General features: G+C 37.9%; 1 protein-coding gene across 5 annotated transcripts in view; it reads left to right on the top strand.

Moving 5' to 3' along the window:
• Positions 1 to 19,072, top strand: part of RNF213 (ring finger protein 213) — a 208,271-nt gene that overhangs the window by 123,702 nt on the left and 65,497 nt on the right. For 4 of the 5 annotated variants that reach the window (XM_069064114.1, XM_069064115.1, XM_069064113.1 and 1 more), the window contains 8 exons: positions 2,007 to 2,162; positions 4,479 to 8,078; positions 8,600 to 8,736; positions 9,043 to 9,138; positions 9,401 to 9,519; positions 16,590 to 16,709; positions 17,259 to 17,410; positions 18,545 to 18,698. In XM_069064114.1, coding sequence (XP_068920215.1) covers positions 2,007 to 2,162; positions 4,479 to 8,078; positions 8,600 to 8,736; positions 9,043 to 9,138; positions 9,401 to 9,519; positions 16,590 to 16,709; positions 17,259 to 17,410; positions 18,545 to 18,698 — 4,534 coding nt within the window. The remainder of the gene's footprint in view (positions 1 to 2,006; positions 2,163 to 4,478; positions 8,079 to 8,599; positions 8,737 to 9,042; positions 9,139 to 9,400; positions 9,520 to 16,589; positions 16,710 to 17,258; positions 17,411 to 18,544; positions 18,699 to 19,072) is intronic. The other variant, XM_069064116.1, reaches the window with a different exon arrangement.

The raw sequence follows: 19,072 nt of genomic DNA, 5'->3' as shown, positions 1-19,072 counted from the left end.
AGAACCACTACCAGGTCTTCTGTCTAATGAGACTTCGTTTGTGATCCCTGATGATTATAGGTTTCAGAGGTGAATGCATTTAGAATGCATTAGAATGCATTTTATTCGTTTTCTATTTCTCTTGATTTCTGTGTTTATATATTTTCTATGCAGCTCTGATGTTTTCATCAGGAATGTTTGGAAGCTTTCTATTTCATTAAAAGTCTTTATTTCCCCCCATAATTTTCTCACTTTTGTTGAGTAAGTTATTCTTGGTAGTAAGTTGATATGCCTTGCTTTCTGGAATACTCTATTCTAAGCTCTTTGTTCCATTATATGCTAACTGCCAAATTGTGTATGATCCTGACTGACTCCTTAATACCTTACTTCTTTACTTCTGGGTATTTGTGGTATTTTTTTCTTTGACCTGGAAGCTCTGAGTTTGGGAATTTTCTTTTGGGATTTCTTTCAGACAGTGACCAATGGATTCTTTCTGTTTTCCACAGGGCCCTCTATTTCTAAGAGATTTGGACAATTTCCTTGTATTATTTCTTTGAGTATGATATCTAGGCTTTCAGGCAGTACAGTGCAACTTAAATTTTCTCTTGATCTATTTTTCAGGTAATTCGTTTTTGTTATGGCATAACTTATGTTTTTCTTCTGTGTTTTCTTTCTTTTAATTTTGTTTTTTAATGTTTTTTGTTGATTCATGAAGTGACTAGCCTCTGTTGGATCCATCCTAATTTTCAGAGTTTATTGTTTCCACAAGGTTTTGTATCACTTATTCAAAGCTCTTAATTCCCTTTCCTATTCTTTCTTCCATAGTTCTCATTTCTTTTTTATTTTTATCCTCTAGTAGTATCATTTTACTTAAAAAGCATTTTTAACTCTTTTTAAAAGAATGAACTCTTCATCTCTTCTAGGAATTCTAGTTGAATTTGTGTCTAAGTTGTATTTTTTGTTAGCTTTTACTTAGCTTGCTTACTTACTCACATTTAGCTTACCTACCATGCCTTTTTTGGGTTTATGTCTTAAATGTCCCTGTCACCATAATACCTCTTTGAGGTGGAATTTGTTTTTTTGTTTGCTCATTCTTCTGGCCAAATTCCTGACTTCGGACTTTATCTTAAAGCCAGTGTCTTTGCACTGAGAGAAGGGTATATTTGGGTTCTTCTTGCTGCCCCTTTCTTGAGGTACTCTAAGATCTCAGGGACAGTTCAGACTAGGGATTTGTATGCTTTTAGTGCTTCCAGGGCTGTTCGAGGGCAAAATCTGATCACAGCCCCTTTAGTGTGAACTCTGCAAGTTCCTTCCCTGGATTTGTGCCTGAGCAGGAGGCCTGTGGGTTTTCCCCACTTGGAGTTTCAGTAGACTCTTGCTGGACTCAGTTATTATCTGGCATATAGAAAGCTGATTTCTATTAAGTCTGAGATTCCTATACTGGTTGTTCCTTTAGCTTTAATCTGGTCTAGGAGGTGGGTGTGAGAACCTGTTTCCCTCCTGGGGTCCAAGCCATGCAGTAGTTGCTTGCTTCTTAGTACACATCCTGAGAACTACTACCACTCCTAGAATGCCTCTGCTAGATATAAGTTCTGCCCTCAGTGCACCATGGATCTATGACCTAAAACTGAATAGTGGGTGATAGAACTTAATCTTTGGCACTTTTTTCTGTACCCTATAGAAGTTTAGTTCCTTCTGTGCTGAATGTAAGACCTCTTCTTGTCCTAGTGCATAGCCCCTATTTGCATTGGAATGCTCCTTGTGTCTCTGGCTAGAACCTGTCCCCAGTTTCTAGCAGACCTTTATCTGTCTCCTTTTGCCAACCTGGGCGGCAAAATTCCCTAATAGAAAGTCCCTAATTGGATTTCCTATTTATGATGTTGTCTGATAGATTTCCTAGGTCTGTTTAGAGGAGGTGGGAGTTTGGGTAGTGGAGCAGTTTGTTGTACTTCTTCCTGCTACTTTGTTATCTTAGCTTCCCTTCCTTCATAGTTTTCTTTAACCCATGTGATTCTCTGTGTCCTTAGGTACAAACTGGAATTTGGGAATTTCTTTTCAAGCTGCTGATTTTACAGTACCTGATGGATACAAATGGGAAAATGTGGCCTCGAAATAAATGTCATTTATATGTCATTGAAATCTTGGAAGTGATTTCCACAGTACCAAAGAGGCCCTCAAAGTTGGTAGGTATCTAAAACATTTTGTGAGCGTTGGTGTAAGAGAACTCTTCAAATTCTGATTGTGTGTTAGGGTTTCCTACTTCTTTTTCCAGAATGACATTTGTATTTAATAGTTATAATATAAAAAAACAAAAACAAAATGTGCAGGAAATTTGTCAGAGAATTTCAAAGCCCAAATATCTTTGTTCTTGAGTATATAAACTGAAACTTTGTTAAATATATCTTGGTCCTAATTTCTTTTGAGTTTTGCCTAATTAGAATTCTCTTTATGTTTATATTGGATGCCATACCATGCTTGGTATCCTAAGATGTCACCCCATTAATATATAATACAGGATTCAGATTTCATAAAACTGACTAAAATCTGCTAAGGGCTTTATTAGTTCAGTATTTTTATAGCTTAAAGATTTGAACTTTGTATATAATACTATGTTTTGGTCAGTTAAGAGAAACAACTTTTCCATGCATTTATGAAAGAAAAGAACTAAGAGTTGTAGATACTAATTACATTGTATAATCTGACAGTCTATGAATGGTTGGGAAAATACCAAGAAGGGACCCTTTTTCAGACCATAAAATTTAATATATTAAAATTAGCTTGGTATGATGGGCCACTCTTTAGAGTCAGGAAGATGTAGGGTTCAAGTCTTGCTTTTATCTTTCATCTGTTATTTTTACATTACCTTCATTTCTTTTTAAAAATTCTCTCTCCTTTCTACTGCTCCCTGCCCCCATGCACATTGACTACTTGGGTGAGAAAAGTCATTCACAGCATATAAGCATAGTCCAGCAAAGCAAATTCCCACACTGTCCATGTCCAAAACCGTGCATCTCATTCAGGATTTTAAGTCCGTCACCTCTGTAGACAGTTTGGTGGTATGATTCATATGTGTTCCATGGACTTGGGGTTTATCATTGCATTAATTAGAGTTCTAACATCTTAATTGTTTTTCTTTACAATTTTTTTCATGTAAATTATTCTGCTAGTTCTACTCTTTTTACTCTACCTCAGTTCAGAAATATCTACCCAGTTTCCTCTTATACTGTCCATTTTCTCTTTTCTTATGGCATAATAATACTACATTTCATTTACTTAACACAATTTGTTTAATCATTCCCCAGTAGGTGGTTGCCCTCTTAGTTTTCAATCTGGGACTATTACAAAAAGAGCTGCTCTTAATCTTTTTTACATGTGATTCTTTTCCTCTAACTTTGATTCCTGTGGAATATAGGTCTAGTAGTGCTATTACTGGTTTAGAGGCACTTTAGTAACTTTGGGGACATAGTTCCAAATTGTTTTCTAGATTACTTGGACCAGGGGCGGCCAGGTAGCACAGCGAGCAGGAGCACCAGCTCCAGTGTTGAGAAGATCTGGAGATCGAATCCCGGGCTCAGACACTTAGCACCCACCCAGAAACACCTGGCCGTGTAACCTTGAGCAAGTTACTTAACCCCAATTGCTTAGGGGCGGCCAGGTGGCTCAGCAAGTAAGAGCACCGGCTCCAGTGTTGGGACGACCTGGAGATCGAATCCCGGGTTCAGACACTCGGCACCACACCCAGAAATAACTGGCCGTGTAACCTTGAGCAAGTTACTTAACCCCGATTGCTTAAAAAAAATAAATAAATAAAATAGATTACTTGTACCAAGTCTCAGTCCCACCAACAATGCATCTCCCTTCCTACACTCCCCCCTGATATAGGTTGTATATATGCAATCATAAAAACACTTCCATATTAGTCATTTTTTTATAAGAAGACTTGAGAAAGACTGAAAGAAAGAAAAAGAAAGGAAGAGAAAAATAGCTATGCTTCAGTCTCTATTCAGACAATATCAGTTCTTTCTGGAGGCAGATAGCATTTTTCATCATGAATCCTTTGGGATTGTCTTGGATCATTGTATTGCTGGGAATAGCTAAATCATTCATTATATAATATTGCTGTGAACTGTATACATAATTTTTGTGTCTCTGCTCACTTTACTTTGTATCAGTTCATTTAAGTCTTTTAGGTTTTTCTGAAATCCTGTTTTTCATTTCTTATAGCACACTAATATTCCATTACAATCATATACAACTTATTCCACAATTGATGGGCATGTCAGTTTCTAAAGAAAGTTTCTACATCATAATCCCCTGTATTGTTGACATTGCAGTTGTAGAGAACCCCATGCCATCCTCTACTCATCTGTGTGTCCCACCCTGTAATTTAAAAAAAAAATGAAGTTAATGTTAAAATAATATTAAGGGACTTTTTGAAAGCTGTTTTAAACATTAAAGTTTTAAACATTTAATTTGTGCGTTTTTTTATTTTTTTCTAGAATACACATGGCCAACAGTTTAGTTTCCTTGAGATATTCCCAAAAGTCACATGCAGACCTCCTAAGGAAGTAATGTGTATGCCTTTGATTTCTTCTATAAATGAAATGGAACCAAGAATGGATCGAGAAGAGTTCTGTAGCGAATCCTTCCAGAGACCTTTCCAGTACTTAAAAAGATTCTATCAAGGCCAAAACCTTGATATGTTTCAATACAAACCAGACTCTATTGAAGGGACCCCAGAAGAATGCCTCCAGCAATTGCTGATACACTGTGGTATAAGGGATCCTTCCTGGTCTGAACTTCAGAACTTTTCTAGGTTTTTGAATTATCAACTCAGAGACTGTGAGGCTTCTATCTTCTGTAATCCTGCCTTTATTGGGGATACTCTGACAGGCTTCAAGAATTTTGTAGTTACATTTATGATTCTTATGGCCAGAGATTTTGCAACTCCATCACTTAATATTTCTGATCAAAGCTCAGAGAGGCAGGTCTTCAACATGGATAATGTCAGTGAAGAGGACATTGCTCCTTTCTGTCTCCGTAAGAGATGGGAATCTGAGCCCCATCCATATATTTTCTTCAATGATGACCACACGTCTATGACATTTATAGGCTTCCATCTCCAACCCAACCAGAACGGTGGCATTGATGCTATCAACCACTTAGATGGAAAAGTTATCAAGAGAAATGTCATGACACAGGAATTATACAAGGGATTACTCCTTCAGAGGGTGCCCTTCAATATTAACTTTGACCAGCTAGCCAGAAGTAAGAAGCTTGAAATACTTTGTATGGTTTTGGGAATCCAGTGGCCCTTGGACCCTGATGAAACATATGAACTTACTACAGACAACATCCTAAAAATTCTTGCTATTGAGATGAGGTTCCGGTGTGGGATCCCTGTTATAATCATGGGAGAAACTGGCTGTGGTAAAACCAGGCTCATTAAATTCCTGAGTGATCTGCGGCGTGGTGGAATTGATGCAGAGAATATGAAACTAGTCAAGGTCCATGGTGGAACTAGTGCAGCCACAATCTACTCCAAAATCAGAGAGGCAGAAGCAATTGCTCTTGTCAACAGGACCCAGCATCAATTTGATACTATCTTATTCTTTGATGAAGCCAATACTACTGAGGCTGTAAGCTGCATCAAAGAAGTTCTGTGTGACAACACAGTAGATGGAGAGCCTTTGTTTGAGGACTCTGGCTTGCATATCATAGCAGCTTGCAACCCATACCGAAAGCACACAGAGGAGATGATCAGACGTTTAGAGACTGCTGGTTTGGGATACCGTGTTAAAGCAGATGAGACTGTGGAAAAGCTTGGCTCCATTCCTCTGAGGCAGTTGGTTTATCGGGTCCATGCTCTTCCCCCAAGCATGGTCCCCTTGGTGTGGGACTTTGGGCAACTGAATAACATGGCCGAAAGACTTTATATTCAACAGATTGCCCAAAGACTTGTCCACTCAATGGGAATCACTCAGGAAGATATTAATGTGATCACAGAGATACTTTCTGCTTCCCAGAGTTACATGAGGAAAAGAGATAATGAATGTAGTTTTGTCAGCCTCCGGGATGTGGAACGCTGTGTGGAGGTTTTCAGGTGGTTTTATGGCCATAGTAGATTGCTCTTGGAGAAGCTGAATGTTTTTCTCCAAGAGTCAAATGTCAACAAAAGCAATTTTGAGAGAGATCCTGTTCTCTGGTCTTTAGTACTGGCTATTGGAGTGTGTTATCATGCCTCTTTAGAAGAGAAGGAGGCATATTGGGAAGTTATCTGTGAGCTCTTCGAAGGGCCTTATAGTGACATAAAGACCGTTCTGGATGAAATAAGTCAAGTACAGGATCTCTTTCTCAGTGGTGTACCTTTAAGAAAAACAATAGCTAAGAATTTAGCTTTGAAGGAGAATATCTTTATGATGGTGATATGCATTGAACTCAGAATTCCTCTCTTTCTGGTTGGAAAACCTGGAAGCTCCAAATCCCTTGCTAAGACTATTGTAGCAGATGCCATGCAGGGACAAGCTGCTTACTCTGAACTCTTCAAGGAGCTGAAACAGGTACATTTGGTGTCTTTCCAGTGCAGCCCACATTCAACTCCACAGGGAATCATAGGCACCTTCAAGCAGTGTGCTCGCTTTCAACAAGGGAAGAATTTGCAAGAGTATGTCGCAGTGGTGGTCTTAGATGAAGTTGGGCTAGCAGAAGATTCTCCCAAGATGCCACTGAAGGCACTGCACCCCCTCCTGGAAGACGGTTGTATTGATGATGATCCTCTCCCTCATAAAAAAGTTGGCTTCATTGGCATCTCCAATTGGGCCCTAGACCCTGCCAAGATGAATCGGGGTATTTTTGTATCACGGGGAACACCCAACAAGAAAGAACTTATTGAAAGTGCCAAGGGAATTTGCTGTTCAGATACACTTATTCAAGAAAAAATTAAAGATTATTTTGCATCTTTTGCTGAAGCTTATGAATTAGTGTGTGAGACCCAAGACAAGGAATTTTTTGGTTTGCGTGACTACTATAGCCTCATCAAAATGGTCTTTGCTATGACTAAAGCTTCTAATGAAGAACCCACCCCTCAAGAAATTGCACAGGCAGTCCTTCGAAACTTCAGTGGCAAGGATAATATTGATGCATTGTACACTTTTACAGCCATGTTACCAGAGGCAAGGTGCACTGAAGAAATCAGCACCATCCATCTTATCTGGCAGAACATTTATGGTGATAGTCAGACTAACCAGCAGGCAGATGTTGAATGCCGCTATTTACTTGTACTGACCAAAAATTATGTGGCTCTACAGATTCTCCAGCAGGCCTTCTTCAGTGAGAACCAGCAGCCAGAGATTATCTTTGGCTCTAGTTTTCCTAAGGACCAAGAGTATACACAGATATGCAGAAATATCAACCGTGTCAAAATCTGCATGGAAACTGGGAAAATAGTAGTGCTTTTAAACCTGCAGAACCTCTATGAGAGTCTCTATGATGCTCTCAACCAGTATTATGTTTATCTTGGTGGTCAGAAATATGTGGACCTTGGTTTGGGAACTCATCGTGTCAAATGCAGAGTTCATTCAGACTTCCGCTTGATAGTCATTGAAGAGAAGGAGGTTGTCTATAAACAGTTTCCCATCCCACTCATCAACAGGCTAGAAAAGCACTATTTGGATATCAATACTGTTTTGGAGAAATGGCAAAAGAATATTGTAGAAGAACTCCAGACTTGGGTAGAAAATTTCGTCAATGTTAATGCAGACCAGCCTTTTGCCAAGCACAATTATAGCCCTTCTGATGTGTTCATTGGTTATCATTCAGACACATGTGCTTCTGTAGTACTACAGGTTACCAATAACCTGAGGCAACAGGAGTTGACTAATGAAGTTTATGCCAGGGTATCTGATAAAGCTAAGTACATGCTTCTGAATTGTGCCACGCCAGATGCTGTGGTCCGGCTATCCAGTTCTAAACTGGGGTCATTTGCTGCAAAAACTCTTGCACAAATATACTATTGTGGTCAACAACATGATTCCTTTGCAGACTTCCTTCAGGACCATCTCCAAAGGATGGATTCAGGCTGTAGCACCATCTTTACAGAGGTGACTTTCTCTTCTCAAATTTCCTTTTTTATGAATCTTAAGTTTAAGGATTTTAGATAAATTCAAGTCAGTATTTCTAGTTGATAGTTTAGGCATGTGCTTAACTCTATCTTAAGAGAAGCAGCTTGACCACAGTGTAGTATTGGACTTAGAGTTGGGTAGACCTGGATTCAAATTGTACCTCTGATGGCTGTGTGACCAAGGCCATGACACTTAACCTGACTTACGTCTCCTCATTTATAAAATGGAGGAGCTTGGCTAAATGGGCTCTACTGTCCCTTCTAGCACTTGATCTGTCAACCTATGATCCACATCAGTGGGGGATGTATATTCCATGGAATCTCCTTTTTGAATATCTTCTGTTTATACTAGTTTTAAAAGAAAAATAATTATTCTTAGGTACTGGGTAGAGACTTGATTAAATTATGTAAAAGTTATATGTTTGCATGTTCTCAAAATATAAAGCAATTAAATACTATTTGTGGGGAAAAAAAACCCAAACATTATTTCCTCTTTTTCAGATCACTACTTTCTCTAGGCTACTGACTAGCCATGATTCTGAATTATTGGAGACTGAATTACAGGGTCTAGCTCAGAAACCTAGGATACTCTGGCTACAGCAATTTGATACGGAATATTCATTCCTCAAAGAGATCCAGTGAGTATCCCATTCTTTATTGTCATTACCACTTACACATGGCTAGAATAATTGTTGGAAGTGTCCACAGATGTACTTGAACGTAAGAAAGGTGAATCAGAAAAATGTGGTTGATGGTACTATGACATTGTTTCCATTGCTTTTATTACCAAGAAGTTTGCAGCAATCATAAATAGGTTTCCTGAAGTCAGTTATTTTATAGTGGTAGGGAATGTCCCTTGATATTTTACTACTCCAGTGTCTATCTCTGTAATTCCTACTACAAGTAACTCCTTTCCCAGAACTGAAAATTTTCTTTTTCTCTAGGAACAGCTTGGATATTACAGCTGGAAACAAAATCCTGATTATTCAGACAGATTTTGAAGATGATCCTAAGAGTGCTCAGCTCATTGCCTCAGCCAAGTATGTTTACATGTCTTCGGATATGGGGGATAGTTAAAAGGGTCAACTTATTAGAATAATAACGTGGAAGAGAAAGAGTGTGATATAGGGAATGGGACACATTATTTTTCATTAATTTGTTGAAGATGATCAGGAGCTTGCAATTTAGAATTTGTTTGAGAGAGAAGAAATTGTAATTTGGAATAGAATTGCTAGCAGGCATGCCAGGTAAGGTGGTGAGTCTATGAATGAAGATTACTTCATAATTTTTTTTCATTGATAGATATTCTGCTGTGAATGTAATCAATAATTTGCTGTTAGACAAAAGCCACATCTTTGTCTACTTTATCACAAAACTGTCTCGGGTGGAAAGTGGAACTTCTTATGTAGGATTCCATGGAGGTAAGGCCAGTTACAAAACTTAAAAATAATATTCTTTCATGTAACTTGAAAGTAGTTTCTCTGTACATCTTTTCTCTTTGTTGAACATTTTCTATTTGGATCCTGATTTTTTTTTCTCATCTGTTGTAAAAATTTTGCTTTTAATTTGCTAAAGGCAATGAAATGTGCACAGTGGAGCATTTGGAATTCGTTGGAGAGAGAAGAGATGGTAACCTTGGGCTTCAGAATCAAAGAATCAATCAATGAGCATTTATTAAATTTTATTTATTGTGCCCAGTGCTTTGTGAATTGCTGGGAATACAATGAAAAAAATGAAACAGCCCTTTCCCTTAAGGAGATTACATTCTCTTAGAGGAGCAAACTTTATATATGTATGTAGGTGTATACAAAATGATAAGACAATTTTGGAGGATCCAGGAAGGACTAAGCCTGGGGGGGGAAACAAGGGATTCTAAAAGGTGGAGAAGATGGAGTGTTTTTTAGGTGTGAGAGTGCAAAGGCGCTGCGTCCTGCAGGGATGGATCCCATTTGTCTGGGTAAAAAATTACATGAAGGTATAAGAGTAAAGGTAAGTTGTGAAAAATGAGAAATTTATATTTGGTCTTAGAGGTGACAGAGAACCACTGAAGGTTGAATGAGGGGTGACACAGTCAGAATTACATTTTAGGAAAATCACAATGGCCGCTGTTTTGAGGATGGAAATATTTGTGGATAGAGTGCTGGACTTGGGATCTGAGTTCAAATTTAGTTTCAGACAATTATTCGATTCTAGGCGAGTCACTTAAGTGCTGTTTGCCTTAGTTTATTCATCTGTAAGATGGGGATAATTGTAGCACCTTCCTCCCAAGGTTGTTTTGAGTATCAGATGAAACACTCATGCAGTATTTAGCACAGTGTCTTGGTACATAGTGCTATATTAATAGTGCTATATAAATATTGGCTGCTACTACTGTTGTTTTCACTGTTGTTGGTAGAGACTGTTAGAATACTCTTTCAGTACTCAGAGAGAAAGGTGAAGAGGGTCTGGACTAGGGTAGTGACTGTATTAGTGGCTAGAAGACAGATGTGAGAGATGATATTGTGGAGCTAATGATAATTTGCAACTGATTAGTTATGTGGGGTGAGAAAGAGTGAGGAATTGGGAATGACAACAAGGTTTTGAACCTAAATGACTGGAAGGATGGTCATGCTCATGAAGGAAGTAGGAAAATCATTGAAACCAAAGTCAGGAGCTGCCGTATCCTTGAGGGATACAAGTTTGACTAAGCAGTGTCCATGTCTGTGTTTTAAATGGCCAGTGCTTTATCTAACTGCTCATGATTCAAGGTGCCATTGATATATGAATTGCTTCCTACAGAAGTGAAGCAAATTGATGGGACTGGATCACTTTATTACTTATGTCTTGAAACCACTAATGCAGTTCTCATTTAAGGAGGGTTTTTTCCCCTTTAGGAAACAAAACACTTGTATTAAAAAAAAAATGAAATAAGGAAGCTTGGAAGATGAGGGAGTTTTGGTAGAATGATAATGAATTCTGTTTAGGACACATTGAGTTTGAGATATCTACAGGACATCCAATTTAAAGTAATTCAGTAGGCCAGGGTTGGGGAACCTGCAGAATAGGCAGTTAGTGATGCTTGCCTGAAGATCAGGAGAAAGATTGGGTCTGTGAATCATTTCCATAGAGGTGATAATCGAACTTAATGTGATTAGATAACCAACATAGAGAGTACAGCAAGAGAGGATCCAGGCTAGAGCCTTGGAGGTATACCCACGGTTAGGGGGTGGGCTATGGAGCATGATTTAGCAAGGAAGATCAAAGAAAGAGGACTTTTCAGGTAGTAGAAGAACAAGAGAGCAGTGTTGTGAAAACCAGAGGAGAGGGCATCCAAGAACAGAGTGGTCAGCAGTGTCAAATACTGCATGGATATTGTTGTTTAGTAACTTTTCACTCATGTCCAACTCTTCATGACCCCTTTGGAGTTTTCTTGGTTTGCCATTTACTTCCAGCTCATTTTATAGATAAAGAAATGGAGGCAAACAGGTTTATGTGACTTTCCCAAGGTCACACAGCTTGTAAATGTCTGAGGCCAGATTTGAATTCAGGAAGAGGAATCTTCCTAACGCCAAGCCCTGCACTCTCTCCATTTTGCCACCTAATTGCCCAATCCCTAGCAGGGATATTAGGAAGAAACAGTTCCAGAGTTGGAAAGGACTTCAGATGCTGTTTAACCCAATCCATTCCTGATCAAAAATCGCCTCTTTAGTGTACCAGTCAAATCTTTATCCAGCCTTTGTTTGATGAAATCTAGTGAGAGAACTTGGTATATCCTGAAATACACCATTCCACTTTGGTCACCTCTAATTGTTAGGAATTATTTTTTTTTTTAAACTTTGATCTGCTTCTGTGAAGCTTCTTCCGGCTGCTCCTGATTTCTCCTTTTGAGGCTGAGCAAAATAAGTGTAGTCCCTTTTCCATGTCATAGTCCTTACAATTATCTGACAAGTATCATGTGTCCCTTAAGTCGACTTTTTTCCTTTCTAACCAGCCCCCTGTGAACTTCTTTATATGTATATACATATATACACACATACACATACACGTACACAAACATACAAAGAGAGGTGGAGAGAGAGAGAGTACACAAGAGTACAAGCTCAAGACCACTTTCATAGCTCAGATGGAACCATTAATGACTACTTTTTGGGTCTAGCCATTCAACAATTTCCAAATCCACTTATCTCTATTGTTACTCAGACCATATTTCTCCATCTTATCCACAAGAGCTGGCTGAGAGTCTTTGTCAAATGCTTTTTATAAGGACTGATTTATCAAAATGACGTGACCTTTTGTAAAGATGTGCTGGTGCTTTGTGATCACCAGTTCTTTTTCTAGTTGTTTCACTAACTATCCCTTTAATACGTTCAAAAATTTTTCAGAAATCGAAATCAAATTCATTGTCTAATGATTTATAGATTCCTCTCTCTCTCTCTGTTTTTTTTTGGGGGGGGGGATAAATTAGGACATTTGCCCACTCCAGTCCTGAAATACTATAACAGTCCCCTCTATGATATTTTTAAGATCACTGATATACGTATTCTTCATTGGCAGAGAGACACATCAAGCCCTGTGTTGTACTGAGGACTGGCACAATTTCTAGATCTGTTTCTGAAATAACTCAAGAATTTTGCCTGAAATAATGCTGGTGGGAATAGAATGAAAGAATATTAACATCCCTCACAGGCATGCTTTGATAAGCACTGTCACTGCTTTCTTGGTTTCTTGGCAAAGCTGTATACAAAGTATTTGAGTAAAACAAATGGCATGTAGTTGGTTATAGACATAGTTATGTTTTGTCACAGATTTAAGCAAGCCAGTCTATTAGCTAGGCATATAGGTCATCACATCATTCAGAATTTTCATCCCAGTAGGACAATAGTACAGAAGAGAAAAGACCAGATATTGTATAAAATCAGCTAGTTGCTACTTTTCAGCTTAATGTGCATGTTTCAGGGATTTTACCAAAAGGAAGCAGTGGAAATTGGAGAAGTTTTGATCTACATTAGCTCAGTTTGCATGATTGACAAAACAGCCATTTTATACTAAGGACACTTAAAATCTTATGGTAAAACAAAACTTAGAGGGATTCCTCCTCTATATGGAAGAATATAAAAGCTTTAAGAAAATGCTGCTATAAATTTAAATGAATGATAAAGCATTTATTAAGCACTTAATATATAACAGACAATGTGTTTGATAAAGTATAAAGTTTGATAGATGACAAATCCACTTACATGAAACACTATAGTAGAAATTTCCCTTAAATGTTAAAGATGTATCTAGTGTTTGCCATTAGTTGGAAGAGAATGCTAGAGCCTCCAATCAGAAGGAACTTTATAATCTGGCATTTAAATTGGGAAGCTAAATAGGAAATGGTGTGTGCTTTTTTAGCCTTCCCAATAGTCACGTAAGTCTATCTACTGATACTCAGTCTTAGCAGCTCCATGTCCAAGAAATGTGTGTTTTTGGCTATTTCAAATCAGAAACACTGGTCATTGGCTGGCAAAACACTACTTTTTTAGGGGTGGCTAGGTGGCACAGTGAATAGAGCACTGGCCCTGGAGTCAGGAGGACCTGAGTTCAAATACAACCTCAGACACTTGACACACTTATAGCCATGTGACTTTGGGCAAGTCACTTAACCCCAATTGCCCTCCAAAATGCAAAAAAAAAAAAAAAAAAACCCCCACTAATGTTTTAGTCTAATAATTAACTTTGAAAGCATTTTGACTAGATGGGAACAACAATAAATCTGAGTTTTTGGTACAGTTTAAAAAAAAAGCAAAGATCACTGCCAGTTCATTCAGTACCCTGAGATACAGTTTATTCTGATTAATTTTTGTGCAAGAAAGAACCTAAACTCTGGTTCTTCAAAGCATACAGCTGTCTCACTGTCCACTGTACTGTGGTATCCCATTTATGTTTACTTTTTTTTTTTAATTAAAAAAATTTATTTTTCAGTTTTATTTTCAGTTCTGAATTCTCTTCTTCCCACTCCCCACCTATTGATAAAGCAGGAAATACAAATCCCATTACTAGTATGAAGTCATGCAAAATAAATTTCTTCAGCCATACTTGAGAGAGAGAAAAAAAAGAAAAAGAGAAAATAATTACTTTGTGCTCTGAGTCCATCAGTTCTCATCTGGAGGTGTTTTGTGGCAATCCTTTAGCAAAAGGGAGTTTCTTCTTGGAAGACATAGGGAGTTTCCTGTAGACCTCTGCTTTCTACACCTGTGCTCAATCCCTTACTCTCCCAGTGTAAATATAGCTGTCAGGTTAAGTCCTTGTCAGAGTACCCAGTTTATGTCTAAGGAAAGTCCTGAGAGCTAGCTAAAGATGTGTAAAGAACCCCTTAGAGAGTTCAGATGCTTAGAATAACATGTAAAATAATGAGAATCAATTCAGTGCAAATGTTTATTATAATCAGTGAGGAAGAGAGGGAGAGGAGGAAGGAAGAGGAGACCTGACACATAACTCAGGCAGATATACACAGTGAAGGCAGTGCTGCATTGGAGATCACAGAGGCCATTCAGTAGGAAAGGGGTGCTCCAGCAGAAAGGTTTATTGCTTTTGGAGGAGAGGGTGTATTCCCAAGTGTCCTTCTAAGTGTAGAATTCTTAAATTATTTTGGATGGCCTCCCTGAAGCTGGCTAATTTGCATGTCAGAGATCGGAGCAAAATATTATTGGGGGGGATGTTGTTATTAGAAAAAGCAAGCTGGTGTTAGACAAAATATTATTTTGGGGTTTTGCATATCAGGAAGAAAAACAAGTTGATGGTAGACAAAATATTATTTGGGTGACATAGCAGTAACTAACCTAAGAAAAAAAGTCACCATTTTTCCATGAATATATTCTATAAGCTTACAGCCTCACTTAAGGGGAGACGGCCTCAAGACCAGCAGACCTAATCTTAGAACGAGGTGAATAGCATTTTTCATCTTGAGTTCCTTATAACTGTGGTGGGTCATTGTATTAATCAAAGTTTCTAAGTCTTTCATAGTTGATTATTTTTACAAGATTGCTGTTACTGTGTAAATTGTTCTCCTGGAACTTGTATGTAGTAGTAGCAGTATTGTAACAATGATCAACTGTGAAAGACTCAGCTGCTCTGATTCACATAATAATCCAAGACAATTCCAAAGGACTCAAGGTTAGAAAAATGCTGTTTGTTTCCAGAGAAAGGACTCATAAACTCTGCATTTTGAAGCATATTGTTTTTCACTTTCCTTTTCTTGCCTTTTTTTTTTTTTGGCAACATGGCTAAGAAAAATATGTTTTGTCTAACTTTACATGTATAATGGGTATATTTCTTGCCTTTTCACTGGATTGGGGAGGGACTGGAGAGAGGAAGAGAATTTGGAACTTAAAAAATTGAAAATGAATGTTTAAAATAAAAGGTTTCTTTTTTAAAGGGAGAATACTTTAAAAAAGTAAATTATTCTCCTGGTTTGGCTCACTTTAGTTTGCATCAGTTTATCTGAGGTTTTTCTGAAACCATCCCCATCATCATTTAGTATAGCACAACAGCATTCAATCATATTCATATATCACAACTTGTTCAGCCATTTCTCAATTGATGAGTATCCCTTTATCTTCCAATTCTTTGCCAACACAAAAAGGGCTGCTAGAAATATTTTGACACATATGGGTCCTTTTCGTTTTTCTTTAATCTCTTTGTGATATAAGCCTAGTAAAGCATATGCACAAAAAGCTTTTAGGGCATAGTTCAAAATTGCTTTCCAGAATGGATGAACTAGTGACATCAATTTTAATATTAATTAGTTTTCACTGTATAAAATGGGGATTTTTACTATACATCCAAAACAAGTAATGTGACTGTCAATAACTATAGGGATCTTTGGATTTGAAATTTAAGTAATGCCCTTTGGGGAGATAGTGGGAGATGGTTTCAGAATTCTATGGTTCTATTGGTGTGGAATCTCAGGGAGTTGTAGATGAGGAAACCTTCACTACCAATGATTGTTTTGTCATTTACAGTCTTAGAGCAGGACTTAATCATTTTTGTGTCATGGACAACTTGGGCAGTCTGGTGAAGATTGTAGACTCCTCAGAATAATGTTTCTAAATGCATTGAATAAAATACGTAGGATTATAAAGGAAAGAATTTTATTTAAATACAGTTACAAAAATAATTTTTTTTACAAAAAATATTTTTTAAATCCATAAATTCATGTACTCCACATTAAGAACTTCTGTTTTAAAGAGCTGCCTGGGCTACTAAGAAATTAAGGAACTTGCTCAGAGTCACATAGCTAGCAAGTATCAGTCAGGACTTGAGCCTAGGTCCTCTTGACTTTGAGGCCAGCTTTTTCTCTACTCTTCCATACTATGTTGCTCCTATAGTAGCATAATACCTATATAATTACAGATTAAACATCAAGCAGTGAGTCTGTTCTAATTTGCTATTAATCTTAGGTACCTGAGTAAGGATAAAGATTATTAAAGGATTGCACAATGATACTATTTGGTTATATTTTCCTTCCTAGGTCTTTGGCACTCTGTGCATATCGATGATCTACGAAGACCTACCATTATGGTTTCTGATATGACCGTTTTACAAAATGTCTCAATCAGCCAACTGTTCAAGCCAAAGGACATATGTGAGTGTAAGTCACCTGCTAAGGTCTCAAGAAGAAGTTTGAAGATGTCTGAATGCACAAGAAGGATATGAGAATGATAGTTCAGACCTGGGGAAATATTGGTGGCAGATAGAATGCCCCTGACATTGATTAATGGGAAGCTTGCATTAGAGAGGATATGCCAAGGCCTATTTCACTTGATTCATATCTACTTTACTTTGCAAAACATATCAGAGCATGTTTAAAGAATTCACGTTCACATATAAAGGATTGACACAGTGGGGTCGTTAGCTGATTTGTACGATACCATGAAAAAAGTTTTAGCATATTCTGGGTAATTTCTATCAGTTTGTGAGTCACAAGTAGAGTCACTAGTATATTAGATTGAATGATGAGTCTCTAGCTGACCTGTTTTGGCATTAACAGTCAACACAATTTGAAGACCCCCATTGAAGTCAGATCCTTCAAAGGAAACAGGAAGCCAGGGCTTGAGGGCCTTTGCCTTCAGAGAAGAGTAGTGCTTCTCCTCTTTCTTCTACTGTTAGAGCACTGAGTTGTTTCCTTCTCTCACTGTAGCTGTACAACCCATGGCAATGGAGGTGGAGCCTGAGGCAGAAGTAAACAGTGAAGAGGACGTTGAAATGGAGACTGATACAATATCTTCTGGTGAAATGGAGGTGGAAAATTCTGAGGAGGAAAAGGAAATTTCAGAAATGGAAAAAACTAAAGTGAGCTCAGGGTCTATTTTCCTTTTATTCTGCCGATGAACACTTTTAGCTGCATCTTATCAGCTCTTATATTTTCTTTCTGAATTGGAGGTATTAGCATAATAATATACATTTTCTCCTTTGCTGTGGCTTCCATATAGTTGATTTAAAGTATGGTACAAATGGCCTCAAAGTTTTGGGTTCTGTTCCCTTGTGAGTATGCCAGTGATAAGGGAAACTGAGGGATAGTGTGGTTCCATCCAGCAAAAATAAATTTACCATCACTATAATAATATCTTGAGGTATCTTCCCTACTAATGGTCAATAACGTTATCTTTATATGTTAAGAACGGCTTTTAACAACCCTAGCATTCTAAAATGCAGAGCACTCTTTCAGTCAACAAGTATTTATTAAGCACTAGGGATTAAGTAAAGGCAAAAAAGGGGCGGCCAGGTGGCTCAGCAAGTAAGAGCACCGGCTCCAGTGTCAGGATGACCTGGGGATCAAATCTGGGCTCAGATACTTAGCACCACACCCAGAAATAACTGGCCCTGTAACCTTGAGCAAGTTACTTAACCCTATTGCTTTAAAAAAAAAAAAAGTAAAGGCAAAAAGTCCTTGCCTTCTAGGAAATCACATTCTAATGGAAGAAAAAATGTATACATAAGTGATTCTCAAAGCACTCAGGGTAAAACTATTCTTATAACAGTACTAAAATATTTTAATTTCTAATATATGTCAGTAGGAATAACTCACAAACAAAAACTTTTTGGGATCTTCAATTTTAAGAGTGTAAAGGGGTCCTGAGACCAAAAAATTTTAGAACTACTGATGTAAATGAGGAACATAAAAGATAAAGAGTAGATGGAATTAACATAGAGACACTACTAGCTCCTGTACAGAATATGAAAGTCCTCCTGCTGAAGATGATATTTGACTTGAGTCTTGAAGGAAGCCAGCAAATCTAAGAGGCAGAGGTGAGAAGAAAAGAGTAATCCAAGCATAGGAGATGAGATGAAGTATTGTGTTTGAAGAAGAGTGTTATGCTAATGTAGCTGAATCATAGATTGTATGGAAGGGTATAAGAGGACTAAAAAGGTAGCTACCCTTTCTGTGAGAGTGACATATGACTTGTCTTGTTTCTCTGAGTGTAGGAGCATACCCAGATTCTGGATACCACCAGCCTTCTCAGAAGCTGTGTACAGAGTGCTGTGGGAATGTTAAAAGACCAGAATGATGCTTTTAAACGTGCTACAAGGAGAGTAGAAATTCTTCTCAGCCTCTTAACTGAAGAAGATGACCTGAAAGGTATGTGAGGCACTTCCACTCTGTTTTTTTCACCTTTTACTCAGATAGATGTGTAGGCTCTTATTTGGCAGCATTTAAAAAATTTATTAAATGCCTGCTATATAGCAGGAAATATACTTTGAAAATACTACTGTATTTGTTCCTTACAACAACTAAGGGGAGTAGGTTCTATTATTATCTGCATTTTACAGTTGAGGAAACTGACGAAGATGGAGATTTAAATGGCTTGCCCAGGGTTACATAGCTAAAAGTGTCATAGGCCATCAGATCTTTCTGACTACAGACATAGCACTCTATCTACTTTGCCATCTAACTGCCTTCAAAGACTGTGTGTGTGTGTGTGTGTGTGTGTGTGTGTGTGTGTGTGTGTGTGT

Source organism: Petaurus breviceps, unplaced genomic scaffold (assembly GCF_028583685.1).
Source record: "Petaurus breviceps papuanus isolate PSGF00001 unplaced genomic scaffold, PetGlider_PUasm1.0 90617, whole genome shotgun sequence".
Lineage (NCBI taxonomy): Eukaryota > Metazoa > Chordata > Mammalia > Diprotodontia > Petauridae > Petaurus > Petaurus breviceps.
This window is presented reverse-complemented; position numbering and strand designations above follow the sequence as displayed.